General features: G+C 35.3%; 1 protein-coding gene across 1 annotated transcript in view; it reads left to right on the top strand.

The window, feature by feature from the left end:
• The window catches only part of LOC141428821 (uncharacterized), a 46,379-nt gene that overhangs the window by 3,595 nt on the left and 26,518 nt on the right, over positions 1–16,266 (top strand). The window contains exons 2-3 of the mRNA XM_074088838.1: positions 1,686–2,659; positions 3,065–3,197. Coding sequence (XP_073944939.1) covers positions 1,686–2,659; positions 3,065–3,197 — 1,107 coding nt within the window. The remainder of the gene's footprint in view (positions 1–1,685; positions 2,660–3,064; positions 3,198–16,266) is intronic.

Below are 16,266 nucleotides of genomic sequence, written 5' to 3'. Positions count from 1 at the left end.
CAAATACCAACACAAATTATCATTTTTACAAATACCCATTACAGATATTAAGCGGGCTCGAAAGTATGAGGCAGGAGGGGCCAAATGCCTCACAAGTCAACAGAGGCAACTGCTTTTTAAATAAACTTTATGAACTTTTATTGATCCTTTCACTTTCATGGCTCGAGTAACCTGTTTCTCCTAGACCCATTGTAAGGACTGGCCTTTTAATTTGAATATTTAAATTTCGAATCAAGTTACCAGACTTATGCATTACTTGTGCCAGAAGTCCTTAGACTACCTTGAACAGTACCTGTCTTGTTGGATTGAGAAAACGCGCTTTTTAGTAAGAGATAATTAGTAATGGTGCATTATAAAATCCTTAAGAATTCTACACAACTATACCAACCTGCGGACAGTTTTCAGCCGCCGAACTTCTAGATGGACTTTAGTTGGCGACATTAAAAAAAATTTTTGGCCTTTTCTTTACACAAACTTACACCTACTTTATTTAGATCATTTTACGCTAGACGATTCCTGAAGCGAAAGTACTGGCGGGTGTGTCGAATCCAGTGTCATAATCATAATAAATAAAGTTTATTATTCATCATCCCAGCCTATATACGTCCCACTGCTGGGCACAGGCCTCCTCTCAGAACAAGAGGGCTTGGGCCATAGTTCCCACGAGGGCCCAGTGCGGATTGGGAACTTCGCACGCACCATTGAATCGCTTCGCAGGTTTGTGCAGGTTTCCTCACTATGTTTCCCTTCACCGCAAAGCTCGTGGTAAATTCAAATATAATTCCGCACATGAATTTCGAAAAACTCAAGAGGTGCGAGCCGGGGTTTGAACCCACGACCCTCTGCTTGAGAGGCGATAGGTCAAACCACTAGGCCACCATGGCTTCTATTATTACTTTTATTATTACTGCCTTAAATATTTGTAGTGAAAAAACACCGTTGTTCACTATTATTATAACCCTTTATGCCTTAATTGGCAATGTATGTTCACATGATTTCACATGGAGAGAAAGTTCACTTTCCTCCGATAGAAAGCCTTTGTCTCAATAGTCTCAAACGACAGTGACAGAATGACAGCTTTTCCGTGATTAATATTTAACAGCATAATTATTTTTCTAGCTCTAGCGCTGTAATGAGAATTTTATGTGCAATTGTTGAAATTACTTAGGTACATATACCTTATATATATATGTATATATGATTTAATTGTTGTACTTCGCGTATGTACTTGTTATGAGTTTGTTATTATATAATAAATATGTACTTATGTTGTTGTTGTTGTACCTGGTTAACCGAGTGAACGATTATTATTTCATTATTCAATTACAAGTTTTTGAAATATACCTATGATTAAACATATTGCTTACACGCAAAATTAAAATGAAGAAAATATTACGTTTTAAGTCTTTGACATATGTAGGTATACTAAAGGTATAAAATTTACTCCACTTATCCCGATACGCTGTTATCCTTCTATTTGTCTCTATTTACGGGTAGGTACTTATTTATTTACGTTACGTCACATATTCAATAGAGCGCTATGCTATGACTAAGGTTTTTATTGTTTGATTATAATTACTGTTTAATAACTATTTTGAATTGAACCCATAATGCTAAGAACAAATTTTTAAAATCTACAATCCCTGACTACTATTATTATGAACATAACAAAATTATACTTACAGATATAAATATATCTTCGTGCTATTGACATTCCTCATCCACTATGTCAACAACGAGAAAACAAAAAATAACGATGACACAGTTCACACTACTCCAAGATGTCCTTTTACTAGAATAATAGAAGACATTTTTAAAATGAAGAACAAAACTGAAGCGGGAACCAGTAGCAACGAAAAAGCCAAACTTTTCTTAAATTCTATAGCAGATGTGAGAACCGACGACAAAGACTCAAATAGGTCTGTGCAAGATGCGTTAGTGGATGATATTATTGCTTCTATAAAAAGAATAAAAAATAACCTTTATAATAAAACAAGTGATGATGGTGAGAATAAATTGAATGAAGCTATAATTTTAAATGTTCCTGAAACCTTAGAAAAAACAGAACGAAGGAATGATGAAATAAGTATAAGTGGTATAAAAAGTGGTATTGAAGACAAAATTGATACCCGACTTAATAATTCTTTAGTTAAAAATAAGCAAACTAATGAGAACAGGCCAGCTATAACAAAGCCGACTTACGTGGAAATATTGACAATAGAACCCAACAATACATCGAATAATCTAACCACATCGCATAATATAATAGAAGTACTTAAGCATCTAATGCCAATGTTCAATAGCACATTAACTAAAGAATTGCATAATTTAACTATAATTGAAAGAAACCACCATAAGAACCACTCGTTTTCTGCTACAAAAAATGTTTCAACAATCGTCGTTACGTATTGTGATCATGAAAACTTTACAAAAGGTAATGTAACTTTTGAAAATGTTGATACTGATATAAAAATACAAAAAAATAACACAGACGATAATGATTATTTAGAAAGTGAGGAAGAATACGATTATGAAGAATTCAGGCCTGAAGTTAACCTAACGAAGACTGAAAAGAAAGACATAATGGAAGCAGCAGAATATGGGATGCAGAAAATGCACGAGCTGTACGCAGTTATGGAGCCCAAATTATACTCAATGGGTAAGTTTGTTTGTTGGACTTTACGCTTATTAACTATTCGTTGAACGAGATCGTATTTCGAATCATTACCTATGCTTATCAAAACCTATGTACTATGGATCTTTTGCAAATTCTACCCTTATTTATTGACTAAAAGTGCACTATAAAGTAGGCCTCGGTGCAAACGTCAAGAGTGAATCAGTTAAGACTTGTCTTTCTAGATTTAGGTTTGCCAATAAAATTCAGGACAAAATCGATCTTTTGGTTTAGCCGCCAACCTTCTTTTTTACATTAAAACCCTTTGCAGTTTTCTTGTAACTACATTTTTTTTTACTTAATCACATTGGCACATTTTATCTATTCTAGTGTTAAAAAGTTATTGTACTAAAGTGAATAGCTAAAGTGAATTGACCCTTTTTTAATCAGGTTTGTGGTTAGACGACTCAAACCCTGCGCGCTACGTAGCAGCATTCAACGCACCTTCCGAGGATGCTGCCAAATTCTACAGATATGGCTACGCATCGCTACAAGCCGCTGCCAAACTGAAACAACTTACCAGGTATGGTTAAGTAAACTTAGAAATGAGGAGTAAGACCTTAGTATTAAAAATATTACGTAAAAATAAAGTAATTAACTATCTTAACATCAGAACTATCATTCAAAGTTGTACAAACCGTACACATACTCGTACATCTTGTTATAAAAGTAAGTCCAAAATTCAAATCTCACAGTTTATAATACCTACAACCCTGGCATAAAACCTATAACCAAATAAATGTACGAAATTGACTTGGTTGTGCTGTGCTGCCTAAACGTTGACAAACATGGTTAACATCAGCCAGAAGCCCCTATTGCCCGATGGTGCACATGTCACTGTCAATCGTTCATAAAAATCCTTAGCGCTATCACAAGTGTCATCATAATACACTGAGCGCCAAAAAATCTGGCCCTCAAATGTATGCAGTAAAAGGTAATATCGTATGTAGTGGGTCAATTTTTGTGCCTCTGAGTATAATTTAATTTGCTCCAAGTGCTACACGTTACCATAAGCTGCCACATTTCACCTAAATCATCATCCTGCTGAGTTGTCCCGCCTTGCCCGAGACAGAGACAAGTTCCAGCAGATTATAGCCGACCCTCACTAGTTGGAGAGGAACTTAAAGAAGAATATCATCCTACTACACTAGAGGCCAATCAGTGAGGTTGTAGGTGAAGATAAGTCCACCTTCTTTTAACACCTCGTCACGGGCCGCACCAGAAGGTACTCGTAATAGCCACCAACTAGCCTTGACCTGTCTGATCTTGTGACGAATTCAAACCGAGAACTGTTAACAAACGCGTCGACTGCAAAAAGTATTTGCTAACTTTGACTCAAGCCATTACAAATTATGTAACGTAATAAAGTAATTGAAAATGGTAACTTTACACCAATACTGTTGAACCTCGATTTAAATTGACAGATTTAATTAAAAAACCCGTGTTAACACCCGTTCGGAAAAAACTCTGAAGCTATTTCGTTAACGTGAATTTTTACTTGTAACATTTTGTGAAACAATTTTGGTAGCAAGTTCAAGGTACGTTTTGGAAAATTGGAAAGACTCCGTCTTTTTATTTATTATTTATTTTGACACTGTTATACTAAGAAGGAAAATGACGCTCGTTTTTCCGATTGTGATCCTTGTTAATAACACTTACCCATATTATAAATACGAAAGTTTATAACTCTGTTTGTTTGTGTCTGCATCACGTCTAAACCGCTGAACCGATCTAGATGAAATTAGGTATACAAATAGTTTGAGTCCCTGGAAAAGGACAAAGAATAGCGATAAACGAATCCTACGCGAATGGAGTCGCGGGCAACAATTGTTGTTAATATTAATTTGGTCATATTAATTTGCATGATGTAACTACGTTCATACATATCTATTGAAGTATAGTCATAAATTCAACGCGTTTTATGACAATAAATATATATATAAAGAAAGAAAGAAAGAAAGAAAATAATTTATTTATAACAGCAATGACACATAATAATAACACATGATATATAATATATATATCTATATATTTTATTTTGTTTAGTTTAATTTTTAGTGGGCTTAATGTAATACTTTATATATATTGTTTGACAAATAAAATATACTATATATACTATAAATACTATGTGTATATATATATATATACACACATAGTATATATATATATATATATTAGTAGATAGTATTTATCCTATCAATCAACAAAACTTTACTGTGTCTACCTAATCACCATTGCTTAGCGTATCTCACCCAAACAATTTTATAAATGCCAAATCAGCCTTAAATGTAACCATGAGCAGTCCAGGTACTCCTAAACTGACACATTAACTGCATGTTTGTCCTCTAATTCGTCTAAAACACACGAACTATGTGTGCCGTGCTGAATTAGCGGATACATCAAAGTTGCATGTCGCAATGAATGCACTTCGGCCTCTCTTAGGTTTGAAATGCAAGCCCGTCGGCCACACAAACCTACTCGAACCATTTTGTATTTAGTTGTCAACTTAATTGACTATTTGCAAACGTTGAGATAGATTAACAAATAACTTATCCCTTTAAGGGATCTCTACCAGTCTACCTTTGTGTGAATTAGAGGAGCATTGCCAAAGAGCGAGTTTCAAATTCTGAAAAAGTGCAATGAAAGCCACAATATAACACTTTAAATAATATAATCCATATCCGTACTAATATTATAAATGCGAAAGTGTGAGTTTTTATATGTTTTTGTGTGTTGTATGTTTGTCCGTTTTTCACGTCAAAACGCAAACGCATGGAGTTCGGTTATCGCGCGCTGATCTCTCGGAAACTTATTTTTTCCGGGTAGCCTATGTCACTCTTTGGCCCATAAACTATCTCTATGCCAAAAATCAAGTCAATCCGTCGCTCCAAACATATGTTTCAAAATTTCGTTAAGTATTTATTAAACATCTGCGAGTCAATGACTGAATCAATCAATCACCTAACAATTTTTCTCTTTTTTTCTTTCGGATCATTTGTACGGCAGCCGGAGTTGGTTAATTAAGTTCTAATGAGAATTCTGCTGGTTCCGGCCTCACCGGTCATCACCGGAGATCCTTAGCGTAACTCGTCGTTGCTCAAGCTGCAATTAGACGACTGTATTTAGCAGCTTTTAAATCACATGACTACTTTCAAAGGCTATTTAACTTCAATGAAATCTTAATGTTCCCAATTTTTTTTTTTAATTTACTTCTTTCATTGTAAAATCATGTACGTTCTAATAATAGATGTTAAAGTTTTTATTTGAAATCAGGTTTTCTAGCGATGGGTTTTAAACATGTTTCATCAAAATCAAAAGGTTTAACCGTTTTTGAGATATTGAACTTTGAAGTGACAAAGTTGGGGGTTTCAAACTTTTAGTTGGTTAGGTTATTTCACTTTATGTTATGATCTAGTAGGTGTCACAATAATCCCCTTACTGGCATCTGTTAAAAATAACCAAATCCCCCAAAATTGTTTATTTCAAAGTTCAATATCTGAAAATAGCTGAACTCATTTTAATGAAACGTAGGCTAAGAACTACCGCAAGAAAACTCGCTTTCACATAATAAGACCACATTGTGCAAAATAATACAATATGACTGTCATATAGACCGAGCATAGTATGGAACTAATATATTTCTATTTTTTATAACATCCTTTGTACCATATCTTCTGTGAATAAACATTAATTTCATTTTATTTCATGCCACAGACAACCAGACAAATATTGGCATCAAACTTATAGTACCCCTCTTTTTTGCATCGGGGGTTAAAATAACCAAGATTTTCAAGCCATAAGTATAAGGCGATATTCCCATCAGAGCATAATCTTTATAATCAGCTTAACTTTTCAGTCCAAGGTTTGACTGTCCCACGCTTGTTCGTTTGTACGTTCTGTCGCAACGCGTAAACCTTTTTACTGACAAACAATGGAATGATTAATTTTTACGCCTAACTGTTTTGTGTAATGATCTAAACTTAGTTAATCTCATTTTGACGTTTTAATGTTTTTTACGGTTTGTGTCGCAAGTGTTTGAGTTATAATTCGACTCATATTGACCTCTGTAATCAGAATTGGGCAGTATTTTAATAACTTGTAATTAAAAGAAGTAATTGAAACACAAAATACAAATTATGCATTTGTGTTTCGACTATTAAGGTGAATTATTCTACAGTGCTTCAATTGTGGCACGGTGCGGGTGACATTACGTTTCGTTTTACTCAAAAAAAGTTGCTGCGGTCTAAATATATGGAAGTATATTTCAGTTGTAGCTTGAATATGATTTGCGTAAAATATTTTAGCATAAAGAACTATGTTATACGAAATAAATTAAAGCATCAGATTTTTATAATCAATTAATTAAATTCAGAACACAATTAAGTTAAGAAACGTAATATGCATGTAACGTAACGCCAGAGACTCGTTAAGTGATAGGACCTAATGGATCTTGAGTTATATCGGTACTTATTAATTGGTAAATTCTCATCAAAATCAGCGTAAATCGGATTAACGATGACATTAATTACTATTAAGATTTTAAATTATTAGTTTTATGGAATCAAGTTTCGACACTGACTCTCTAGTCATGTGATATTGACAGCTGTCACCCGCTTAATGCTACAATGAAAGTAGTGTAGCTCGGTTAATGCTAAACAATATAATACAATACAATACAAGGACTCTTTATTGAACAACATAACGTAGTAAGAGTAAGCAGTACAAAAAACAAGTCAGAGATACATAGTGAAAGTTTTCTAGGGTAAGCAATAGTCGGTCTTGTCCTATTACTTCAAAGCGACACAATTAAAACAATTAATTAAATAATTACTTATTCTAATAGAATTTAGGATGTTCCTACTTTCAATAATAAACATAAACTGAATATGTAGACACCTCAAATTAAATAATACTCACTAATAAATTGTGTACCTAAATCCTATTCATCATGCATTCAATGCACTGCCATTATACTATACAACATCAAATTAAGTAGAAACACTGAGTATCACATTAAAAATTGTACCTAGTGTAAATTCGGCTTTTATGGGCTAAATGGAATGTCATTTGACACTCAGATAATGCCACCGTTTTTTCATTGCCGCTTGCCCAATTTGACATTGGTGTTCCGCGCGACCTGCATAACGCATAACGCCACATAACACAGGCGGGTAACGCGCCGGCCATTGTTTTACTGTAATGCATGTATCGTAATAGGTCATCAGTAGTTTAATAGGTCTATTAATACCTACTATTTAGTTAAAATAGGGGGAGTTCGGAATATTGCATGAAACTGAATTTGATAGTTTAAAAAAAATTGTTTGAACCACGAATTTGTAAATTAATTAAGATTTTTTATTTCAGACTGTGCACGTTGTTCTTAGTAATGTTTTATTTATATCAGACTAGCCTGTTGCCCGCGACTCAGCCCGGGTAGAATTCGTTTATCGCTATACCGCAGGAACTAGGTATGCAATTTTCCGGGCTAAAAACTATCCTAATGTCCTTCCCCGGGACTCAAACTATTTATTTACATACCGAATTTCATCTTAATCGGTTCAGCGGTTTAGACGTAACGAAGTAACAAACAAACAAACAGACTTACAAACTTTCGTATTTATAGTATTAGTGGGATACAATTAAATAAATATGTAGAAATCAAACAAATAATCAAAAACATGAAATCAAATCAATACTGAAATAAGATAATTAAAATAAATCAAATCAAGTGAACGAAATCACATTAAAGTAGGTACAAATCTAATTAGGTCAAATATATGACAAAAGAAATATTATAAATGTCAAATTTGTAAAATTGTTTGTAACTCAATCGTGCAATAACGTCTGAACCAAATTTACTAGGAATTTGTAAGAAAGCTCGAGGCCCGGGTAAACATAGTATTATCACTATCGTGAAAATGGCTTAGTTCCCGCGGGATAGCGATAAACAAATATAATTCACATATAAAATGGTGGGCAACGGCTACTTCAAAGTAATAAAAAAAACAATTTATCACACAGCAAAACTCTGGAATGAGCTATCGCCTGCGGTATTCCCGGACCGCTATGACCTTCAAGTTTTCAAGAAAAGAGCGTACTCCTCCTACCTTAAAGGCCGGCAACGCACTTGTGACTCTTCTGGTGTTGCAGGTGTCCATGGGCGACGGTAATCGCTTACCATCAGACGATCCGCCTGCTCGTTTGCCCCCTATACCATAAAAAAAATTGAATCAGGCGTTACTTTGCTTAGGTCCACACATCAACGAACTAAAAACATGCAACAAATGTGTGTTCAAGCAGCTCCTCCACCGCCACACCGTACTCACACAAATCACACAAACCCAAATATCACCACCACCAGTGTATTGGTGGTGGGTGGTGGTGGTGATATTAAATAGAAAATTACCATGCAGGCATTATGTTAATTGTGGCATTAATTTATGGGCTTGTTTGCGAGGGGGATCGAAAGCTGCGCACGCGCAGCTCTCTAGAAAGCTTCTGAACCGGTCTCAACGCTGTCTCTGCTAGATCACTCGCGTTTATGCCAAAGCAGTAGATGCGAACTGTTTAAATTTAAAAAAAATGTTTTACTGTGCACCTATTGCCCGCAAAATCGTCTGACAGACAGTCGAGTTTTCATTTTTTTTATTTCAGGCTTTTTTAAATGTTTTTGCGAAAATAGTTCTACTTCAAAGTGTTACATTTATATTTTTAATGAGCTAATTATTAGCTTTTATTTAACACCCATATTGACACAATAAAGCAGAGGGTGCCAAAGAAATATACATACCCCCCCCCTTGCACAAAAAATACCAAAAAAATATAAGTACTACAAACCTAACATAATTCAAAAGAAACTCCATTTTATACAATACAATATCACTAAACCTGATAAAAATTAGAAAAGAAACTAGGTAGACATTAGACGATCGCTTCGATTCGATGCTTACACGCGGTTTCTTTCAGACATTTTTTGTAGATAATCGCTCATTGCGAAATATATAACCGGCATCGAATGAAAGTACATTGACGCGACTAACTTGGAAAATGTTTGTTTTATATGGAAAAGAAATTGCTACCAGTATTATAGTGTCAATGTACAACTATACCAGCGCAACTTGTCGCTGTCGGAAGAGGAAGTGTCGTTATGGGAAGTTATATTGTTGTTGAACGGGTATAAACTTGGAACTGTAATTCTAGGAAAACTATTGTGCTATTATACCTACTCTGGGAACGTGAAACGCAGTATTTCAAAGTAGATTAGCTGTGGCTTATCACATGAAGCCTTAGAATTATTGAAACAAATTGAATCCAAAATTCAGAGATTTCACCAGATTTCTATAGGAATGAGATCCGTCAAAAACTTTAATGTTTCATGTTTCATGGTAGCTATTTTGGAATTCTTCGTGGGAATATACTATATCTATTATTCCTGAGGTTTAGGTATCTGCTTAACAAAATAAACTTCATTTACATGCACACACACAAACATTTGCATTTATAATATTATTAGGGTTAGAGAGAGAGAGAGAGAGAGAGAGATTTATTTATGCACTAGACTTTACCCGCGGTTTCACACACGTACTTCATCGATGCGGCAGTTGAATTAAAATTCCAGGGTTTTAACAAAATTCTCATGGAAATTCCTAAAAATTACACGATGGTCCTCACAGTTTATCACGTGGGAATATCGGGATAACAAGTAGGCTATGTATCATTCTAGACGTCCTAGACGTTCTAGATTTGCTTACCAAATTTCATGCAAATCCTCCAACCGTTTTAGCGTGAAGGAGGAAAAAAACATACGCACACATTTTTGCATCACAGATTTTTGCATTTATTATATTAATAGGATTTCGATATTCAGAAAAGAACAAAAAAAATAAAGAAAAAATAGATTTATATAGCAAGTATATTATAGTAGGTATTATTAGTATAGATATAATAGTATTTTATGCAACTGTATCGTAATAGGGGTCCTTAAAACACGTTTGTGGGTCACATGAGTGTTTTAAGGCCTAATTACGTACAGTTGCATACAATATTTTTTCTATATCCATATATTAAATCCTCTATCATGTGTTCCACGAACCATTGAGAATGACCTGCATTAACGAGAACTAGGTTGCTGCACGTGGTCGCGGCGCGCTCCCCCCCCCTCGTGCTGTAATGATGTATGAAATCTCTCGATACAGCCGTGTTCATAATAGAATCCAATGTCGTAATGCTGGTCATTACCTATGGTTTTTGAACGCATAATTGAGGATTTACTATATGGGTGTAGATAAATCATATACCGTAAACTGCTTCAACTTTGCCTTCTGGCCCCAACATTGCCTGATTCCATTTAGAGTCGATAACTTAGCACTCTTATAGGTTTTACTTTTAAACTTTTATCTACACGGGAATTATTTTTACGGGGGGATAAAAGTTTAAAAACCTAGAAGGGTGCTAGTTATCGACTCCAAATTGAATCAGGCAATGTTGGGGCCAGAGGGCAAAGTTGAAGCAGTTCACGGTAGTTATCCGTAATGACGATGCTGTAGCTGCAAATAATGCCTTGCGTTACGTTATGGCCGCTCGTCACGCTCCGTAATGAAGTATTGACACTGCACGGAACCGCGTCTCGTGTCGTTATGTCATTGCATTTCTGGTGTTTGACTTGTGCATTGTCATATATATATATATTTACTAGCACCCCCCCCCCGTATCCTTCCCTGGGACTCAAACTATCTGTTTACACAATCCAGTGTTTGAAAACAGTTGAATTTGCCATGTTCTGTATATTATTATAATGAAGTTGGTTAAAAATATAGATACCTAGACAATGTTAGGGACACAAAAATTAATTGGATTTTTAGTGAACTAAAATAATTTCCTTGCTCACCCGCGACCTTACGATAGCTAAGCTTATGCAAAATATGCGTGTTCATGCAGTTCCTCCACCTCCACACTGTAAGAACACACACAAATCACACAAACCCATCTATCACCACCACCACACTACACTGACGCGTTTCGAACTCAACCAGAGCTCATCTTCCATCATCATCATCTTCTTTTTTTTTTTGAAGATGAGCTCTGGTTGAGTTCGAAACGCGTCAGTGTAGTGTGGTGGTGGTGATAGATGGGTTTGTGTGATTTGTGTGTGTTCTTACAGTGTGGAGGTGGAGGAACTGCATGAACACGCATATTTTGCATAAGCTTAGCTATCGTAAGGTCGCGGGTGAGCAAGGAAATTATTTTAGTTCATTGATATGGACCTCCGCAAAGTAACGCCTGATTCAATAAATGGATTTTTAGTGTTTTTTTTTTCAATCTTTATATCTGTCTCTTTCTGAAACGCTCTCTATGCAGCACGTCTGGCACTACTTGCGTGTGACGGCACATGCAAGTAAGTCCTTCTCTGTCTAATCCTGAATTTCCAAAATTTATAACTCAGTTATATTTATAGCTAGATTAAAAATTGTTTTTCTTTTTGATATAAAAAATAGTCAAATACCGTATTTCATCTAAATCAGTTCAGCGGTTTAGACGTGATAAAGTACCTAACAAACAAACAAACGGACTTATAAACTTTCTGATTTATAATAGTCGTGGGATGTAGGTATGTAAACGGGTATCTATTTAATTGTGTTTATCCATTGCCTATTACTCATAACACAAGCTTAACTAGAGGCTAGGTCAATGTCATCATCATTCTGAATTAAATCATACATGTCGCACTAACGTAGCTGTTTTATACGTGTCGTCTTGAGCCAAAGACGTCAATGACCTCTATGGGCAACTATTAACGATGCAGCCGGGTGCACCTTTCGCTCAAGTGCAAGGTCCGACTTTCACTCGCCCGCGCGTTAGCACTTTCGATTTTACACGTACTGTGTTGTAAAGATATATATATCTTGAGCACAAGCTACGCCCCTTATATAATTCGCCGTATTCATTTTGGTAACAGTCAATTCCTTCGGTGTTTGACTATTTTTACCAACTTTAGACCGCATTCAATTTGTTTAAACCACATCCAATAGGGTTCCCTTGAAATTAGGTACCTACTTAAAAAATAGCACATTATATAATTAACCTTAACTTATTAATCATAAATTAAATAACCTAACCATAAGAAAATCATTTTTGGTACAATCTTTTTTGCTGACTGTACTTTTCTTGTCTGTATTTGCATTGTCACCCAAACTAATCAGAGGCCAACATAAGTTCTAACAAACTTGGAATTATAATCGTTTTCACCACTTCTTTCTGCCACGCAATGTAGAATGAGGCTAGAAAGAGACGGTTAATGTAATCATGATTGCTCGCGCGATAGGCAATACGGCTGCAGTTTTCAGAGCTCTATGATATTATGCACCAAATTCCAAGACAATCAGACCGTTAGAAGCGGATAAGAATTGAGATACCAGATTTATTTACATAATTAACTAGACGAAAGTTACAAAAGAAGTTTCAAAATGTAAAAGCACGTTTTAATAGTAAACCAGACCCTGGATGGTACACCCTAACCCCCTTATTCATAAAACTTAACAAGACTATGTTAACTAACAAATGTTTTGTCCCTTTCTAACAAATACAAATGTCGAAGTGACAGATAAGGACAAATGAATTTTAGCGGCATTTTAACTAAAATAGGTTTGATTGTCGTTTATGAATAAGGGGGTAAGACTATTATAACAAGCCTAAACACGGCGGTTACGTTGTTCTATCTTGGAGTTCCAGCGCTAGCTTTACTACTCCCTGCCTGAATACCATTAGTGGTCAAAGTAGGTACGTTCTAAGACGATTCTAACATGCCTAAACATGACGAATGAGAGGTTGTTTTGTCTTGTAATTTCAGTATCTAACTTCCGACTCCATGTTTTTTGTTGACATTTTACTGTCTGACATAGCGTCAAAACGGGTGTTGTGGTGGTCAGGAGGAGAGGCCTTTGCCCAGCAGTGGGCCACTATATAGGCTATCAAAAAATTGTCATCAGACCAGCTCCCTGTACCACAAGTTACAAGTGCTACAATCCTACAAAATTGTAAAGTTTCTCTTAGTAAAACGTAACAATTTTGTAGAAATGTAGCTCTTGTAACTTTTGTGGTACCTACAGGGGACAGCGCGTAACTGACAAGATTCGTAATAACAATAGAAAGTGCGTGAAAATCAAGTTGAAAGATATTGTTACGTACAGTACATGCATGTGAAGTTAAATAATTTATTAAATTAGGCCTTACTTTGCGGAGGTCCATATCAATGAACTGAAATAATTAGTTACTTTGCTCACCCACGACCTTTACCTTTTGAAGGTCGCGGGTGAGCAAAGTAACTCTTTAAGTTCATTGATGTACACTTTGATGTACTTAATTAAGCGTGTCAAAAAAATCGCTGTCATAGTAACTAAATCAAATTCCTTATAAAGCATGCATTGAATTACACCCGTATCATACAACCGCGTAATTGACAAGACTTCATTTTTTTAACATCTGTTAATTACTACAGGAATCGAAAGGGTTTTGCCTCCTGAACATGGGAAAATATTTATTATAATTGATTTCTCCATATTAAAAAAAATACAAAAAATTGAAAAAATATGTCTGAATTTGCCAACACTACCACAGAATAGATATGTTTCCTTTGCCTTTATCACCAGAAAAAGGAGCTGTCATAATTTTGATATTGTCTCTATGCAACGTCTAGGTACGTCAGATTTACGTGATCTTTTTTTTAAGAGACTAGACAAAAGTAATGGATCTATTGTGTCGTAGTTTTGGAGTTATGCCCCTTTTGGAATAAGCACGTCTTAAAAAAATTGTAATAAATTAATTAATAGTTGTAGCGAAATTTTTAAAATATCAGCGTTTTTCTCTTTCCAAACAGAATACAGAGAACGAATCAAATTATAGTCTTAGAAATATGAAATCTTGTCAATTGCTCTATACAGTCTCGTTAAAAGTTATGAAACGTCGTACAAATTGCAAGCATGTCTACCTAATCAAGATCAATACGGATGCCATATCGTTATTGTTATACACTTTTACCATTGTTCCACAAGTAACAGAAAAGAAAACCTGTATAAGTGGCAATTGTTACTTCTCGCTCGTTTCTATAGGGAGTGTAAGAATGTGATAGAGGATATACATATATATGTCGGCGGTCGTAAAATCCGCCAGATCACGAAATTCCTAGGCACATCATGAAATTTTCACAATTGGCCGCCGACATATAATATTAAATTAACCGTATTAATCGTTTATCCCAGGGTTTCTCAAACTTATGGCTCCACGTAACCCTGTTAAAGTTTCTAGACGATAGTGAACCCCCCCCCCCTTTAAGAAAGTAATAAAATTGTCTGTTGGAGAAACTAAGGTTATTTTTATTTCAATCAGCATCATAATAATGTATATTATTGATTTCAATAAAAGGCAACAAATATAGGTAAGAATCATCTTGCCCACGAAAATACAAACTGAAACAAACAACAACAAATAACAAACAAATAACAAATTTGGAGTTGAAATAAAAAACACAAAAAGACTCCAAAAGCCAATCTTAATCATCTTGCTAGTCTTGCAGCCTCGTGGTTTTTGGAGTCACGTAAAGCTTGACGCGAACCCCCTACCGTCGAATAGCGAACCCCTAGGGGTTCGCGTACCCCACTTTGAGTAACCCTGGTTTATCCATTCGCAATTATAATCCATTGGTAAAATTTTACTTCAACTTCTAGCGTCTGTAAAAACCGGTTAGATTAGAACGGAAATCCGAGGCTTGTATGTCTCAAGTTATGGCATTATTTCTCGGAATATTGTGTCACATCACAACCTAACAACTAATTAAATTGCTGTCATATTCGCACAGCGGCGACAGCTGCTTTATCGGTGCGATTTCGAATTCCCACTATTGTGTTTAAAAAAAACATGAGTTTTCTTTTGCCCGCATCTGTGAATGGGATTAGAAACTGGATCGTTTCACGATTGTTATGTTTTTGCTAAGTTTAAGTGTGAGGAAACTGAAGTTTAGTCTATGGCTGGTTTTCCAACTTTTTTGGTCCCTGGGCAACGCGGCAACGCCGGGAGGCCGAGAGTATGACATTTTGCAAAAGCTAGTGAAATGTCACATGATCCTGAATGATGAACAGGGAACTAATCATAACCATTATTATAAATGCACATAATAATGGTTATGATTAGTTCCATGTTAGTATGTATGTATGTACGAGTGAACATAAAAAATATAGGTACAAAAGAAAATAAACAAATACAATTGATAAACTTTGAGATACATGTTTGTGTGTGATGTTAGTTTGTTTGTTCGTCCTTAACAATTCCGGGATCGTGTTGAAATTTGGTATGGAGTTAGTTTGAAACCCTGAGAACTATGTTAGTTTTTATTCGGGAAAATTGCATTGTTCCCGCGCGACTTCCGACGCGCGTTATAGGAATTCTTTATTGACGCAGACCCTACCTATTATTGGTTAAAAAATAATAATACCATTTTATTTATTTTCCCCGCTAAGTCTAAGTATAACGAAGTTAACTGCTTAAACATTGGTTTACTGCGGAATTTAAATCAAAAAAGATCAAATTTCATCGATGAGTTA

Source organism: Choristoneura fumiferana, chromosome 6 (genome assembly GCF_025370935.1).
Source record: "Choristoneura fumiferana chromosome 6, NRCan_CFum_1, whole genome shotgun sequence".
In the NCBI taxonomy this organism is placed as follows: Eukaryota; Metazoa; Arthropoda; class Insecta; order Lepidoptera; family Tortricidae; genus Choristoneura; species Choristoneura fumiferana.
Note: the sequence above shows the minus strand (reverse complement) of the source record. Positions and strands in the feature narration are given on the sequence as shown.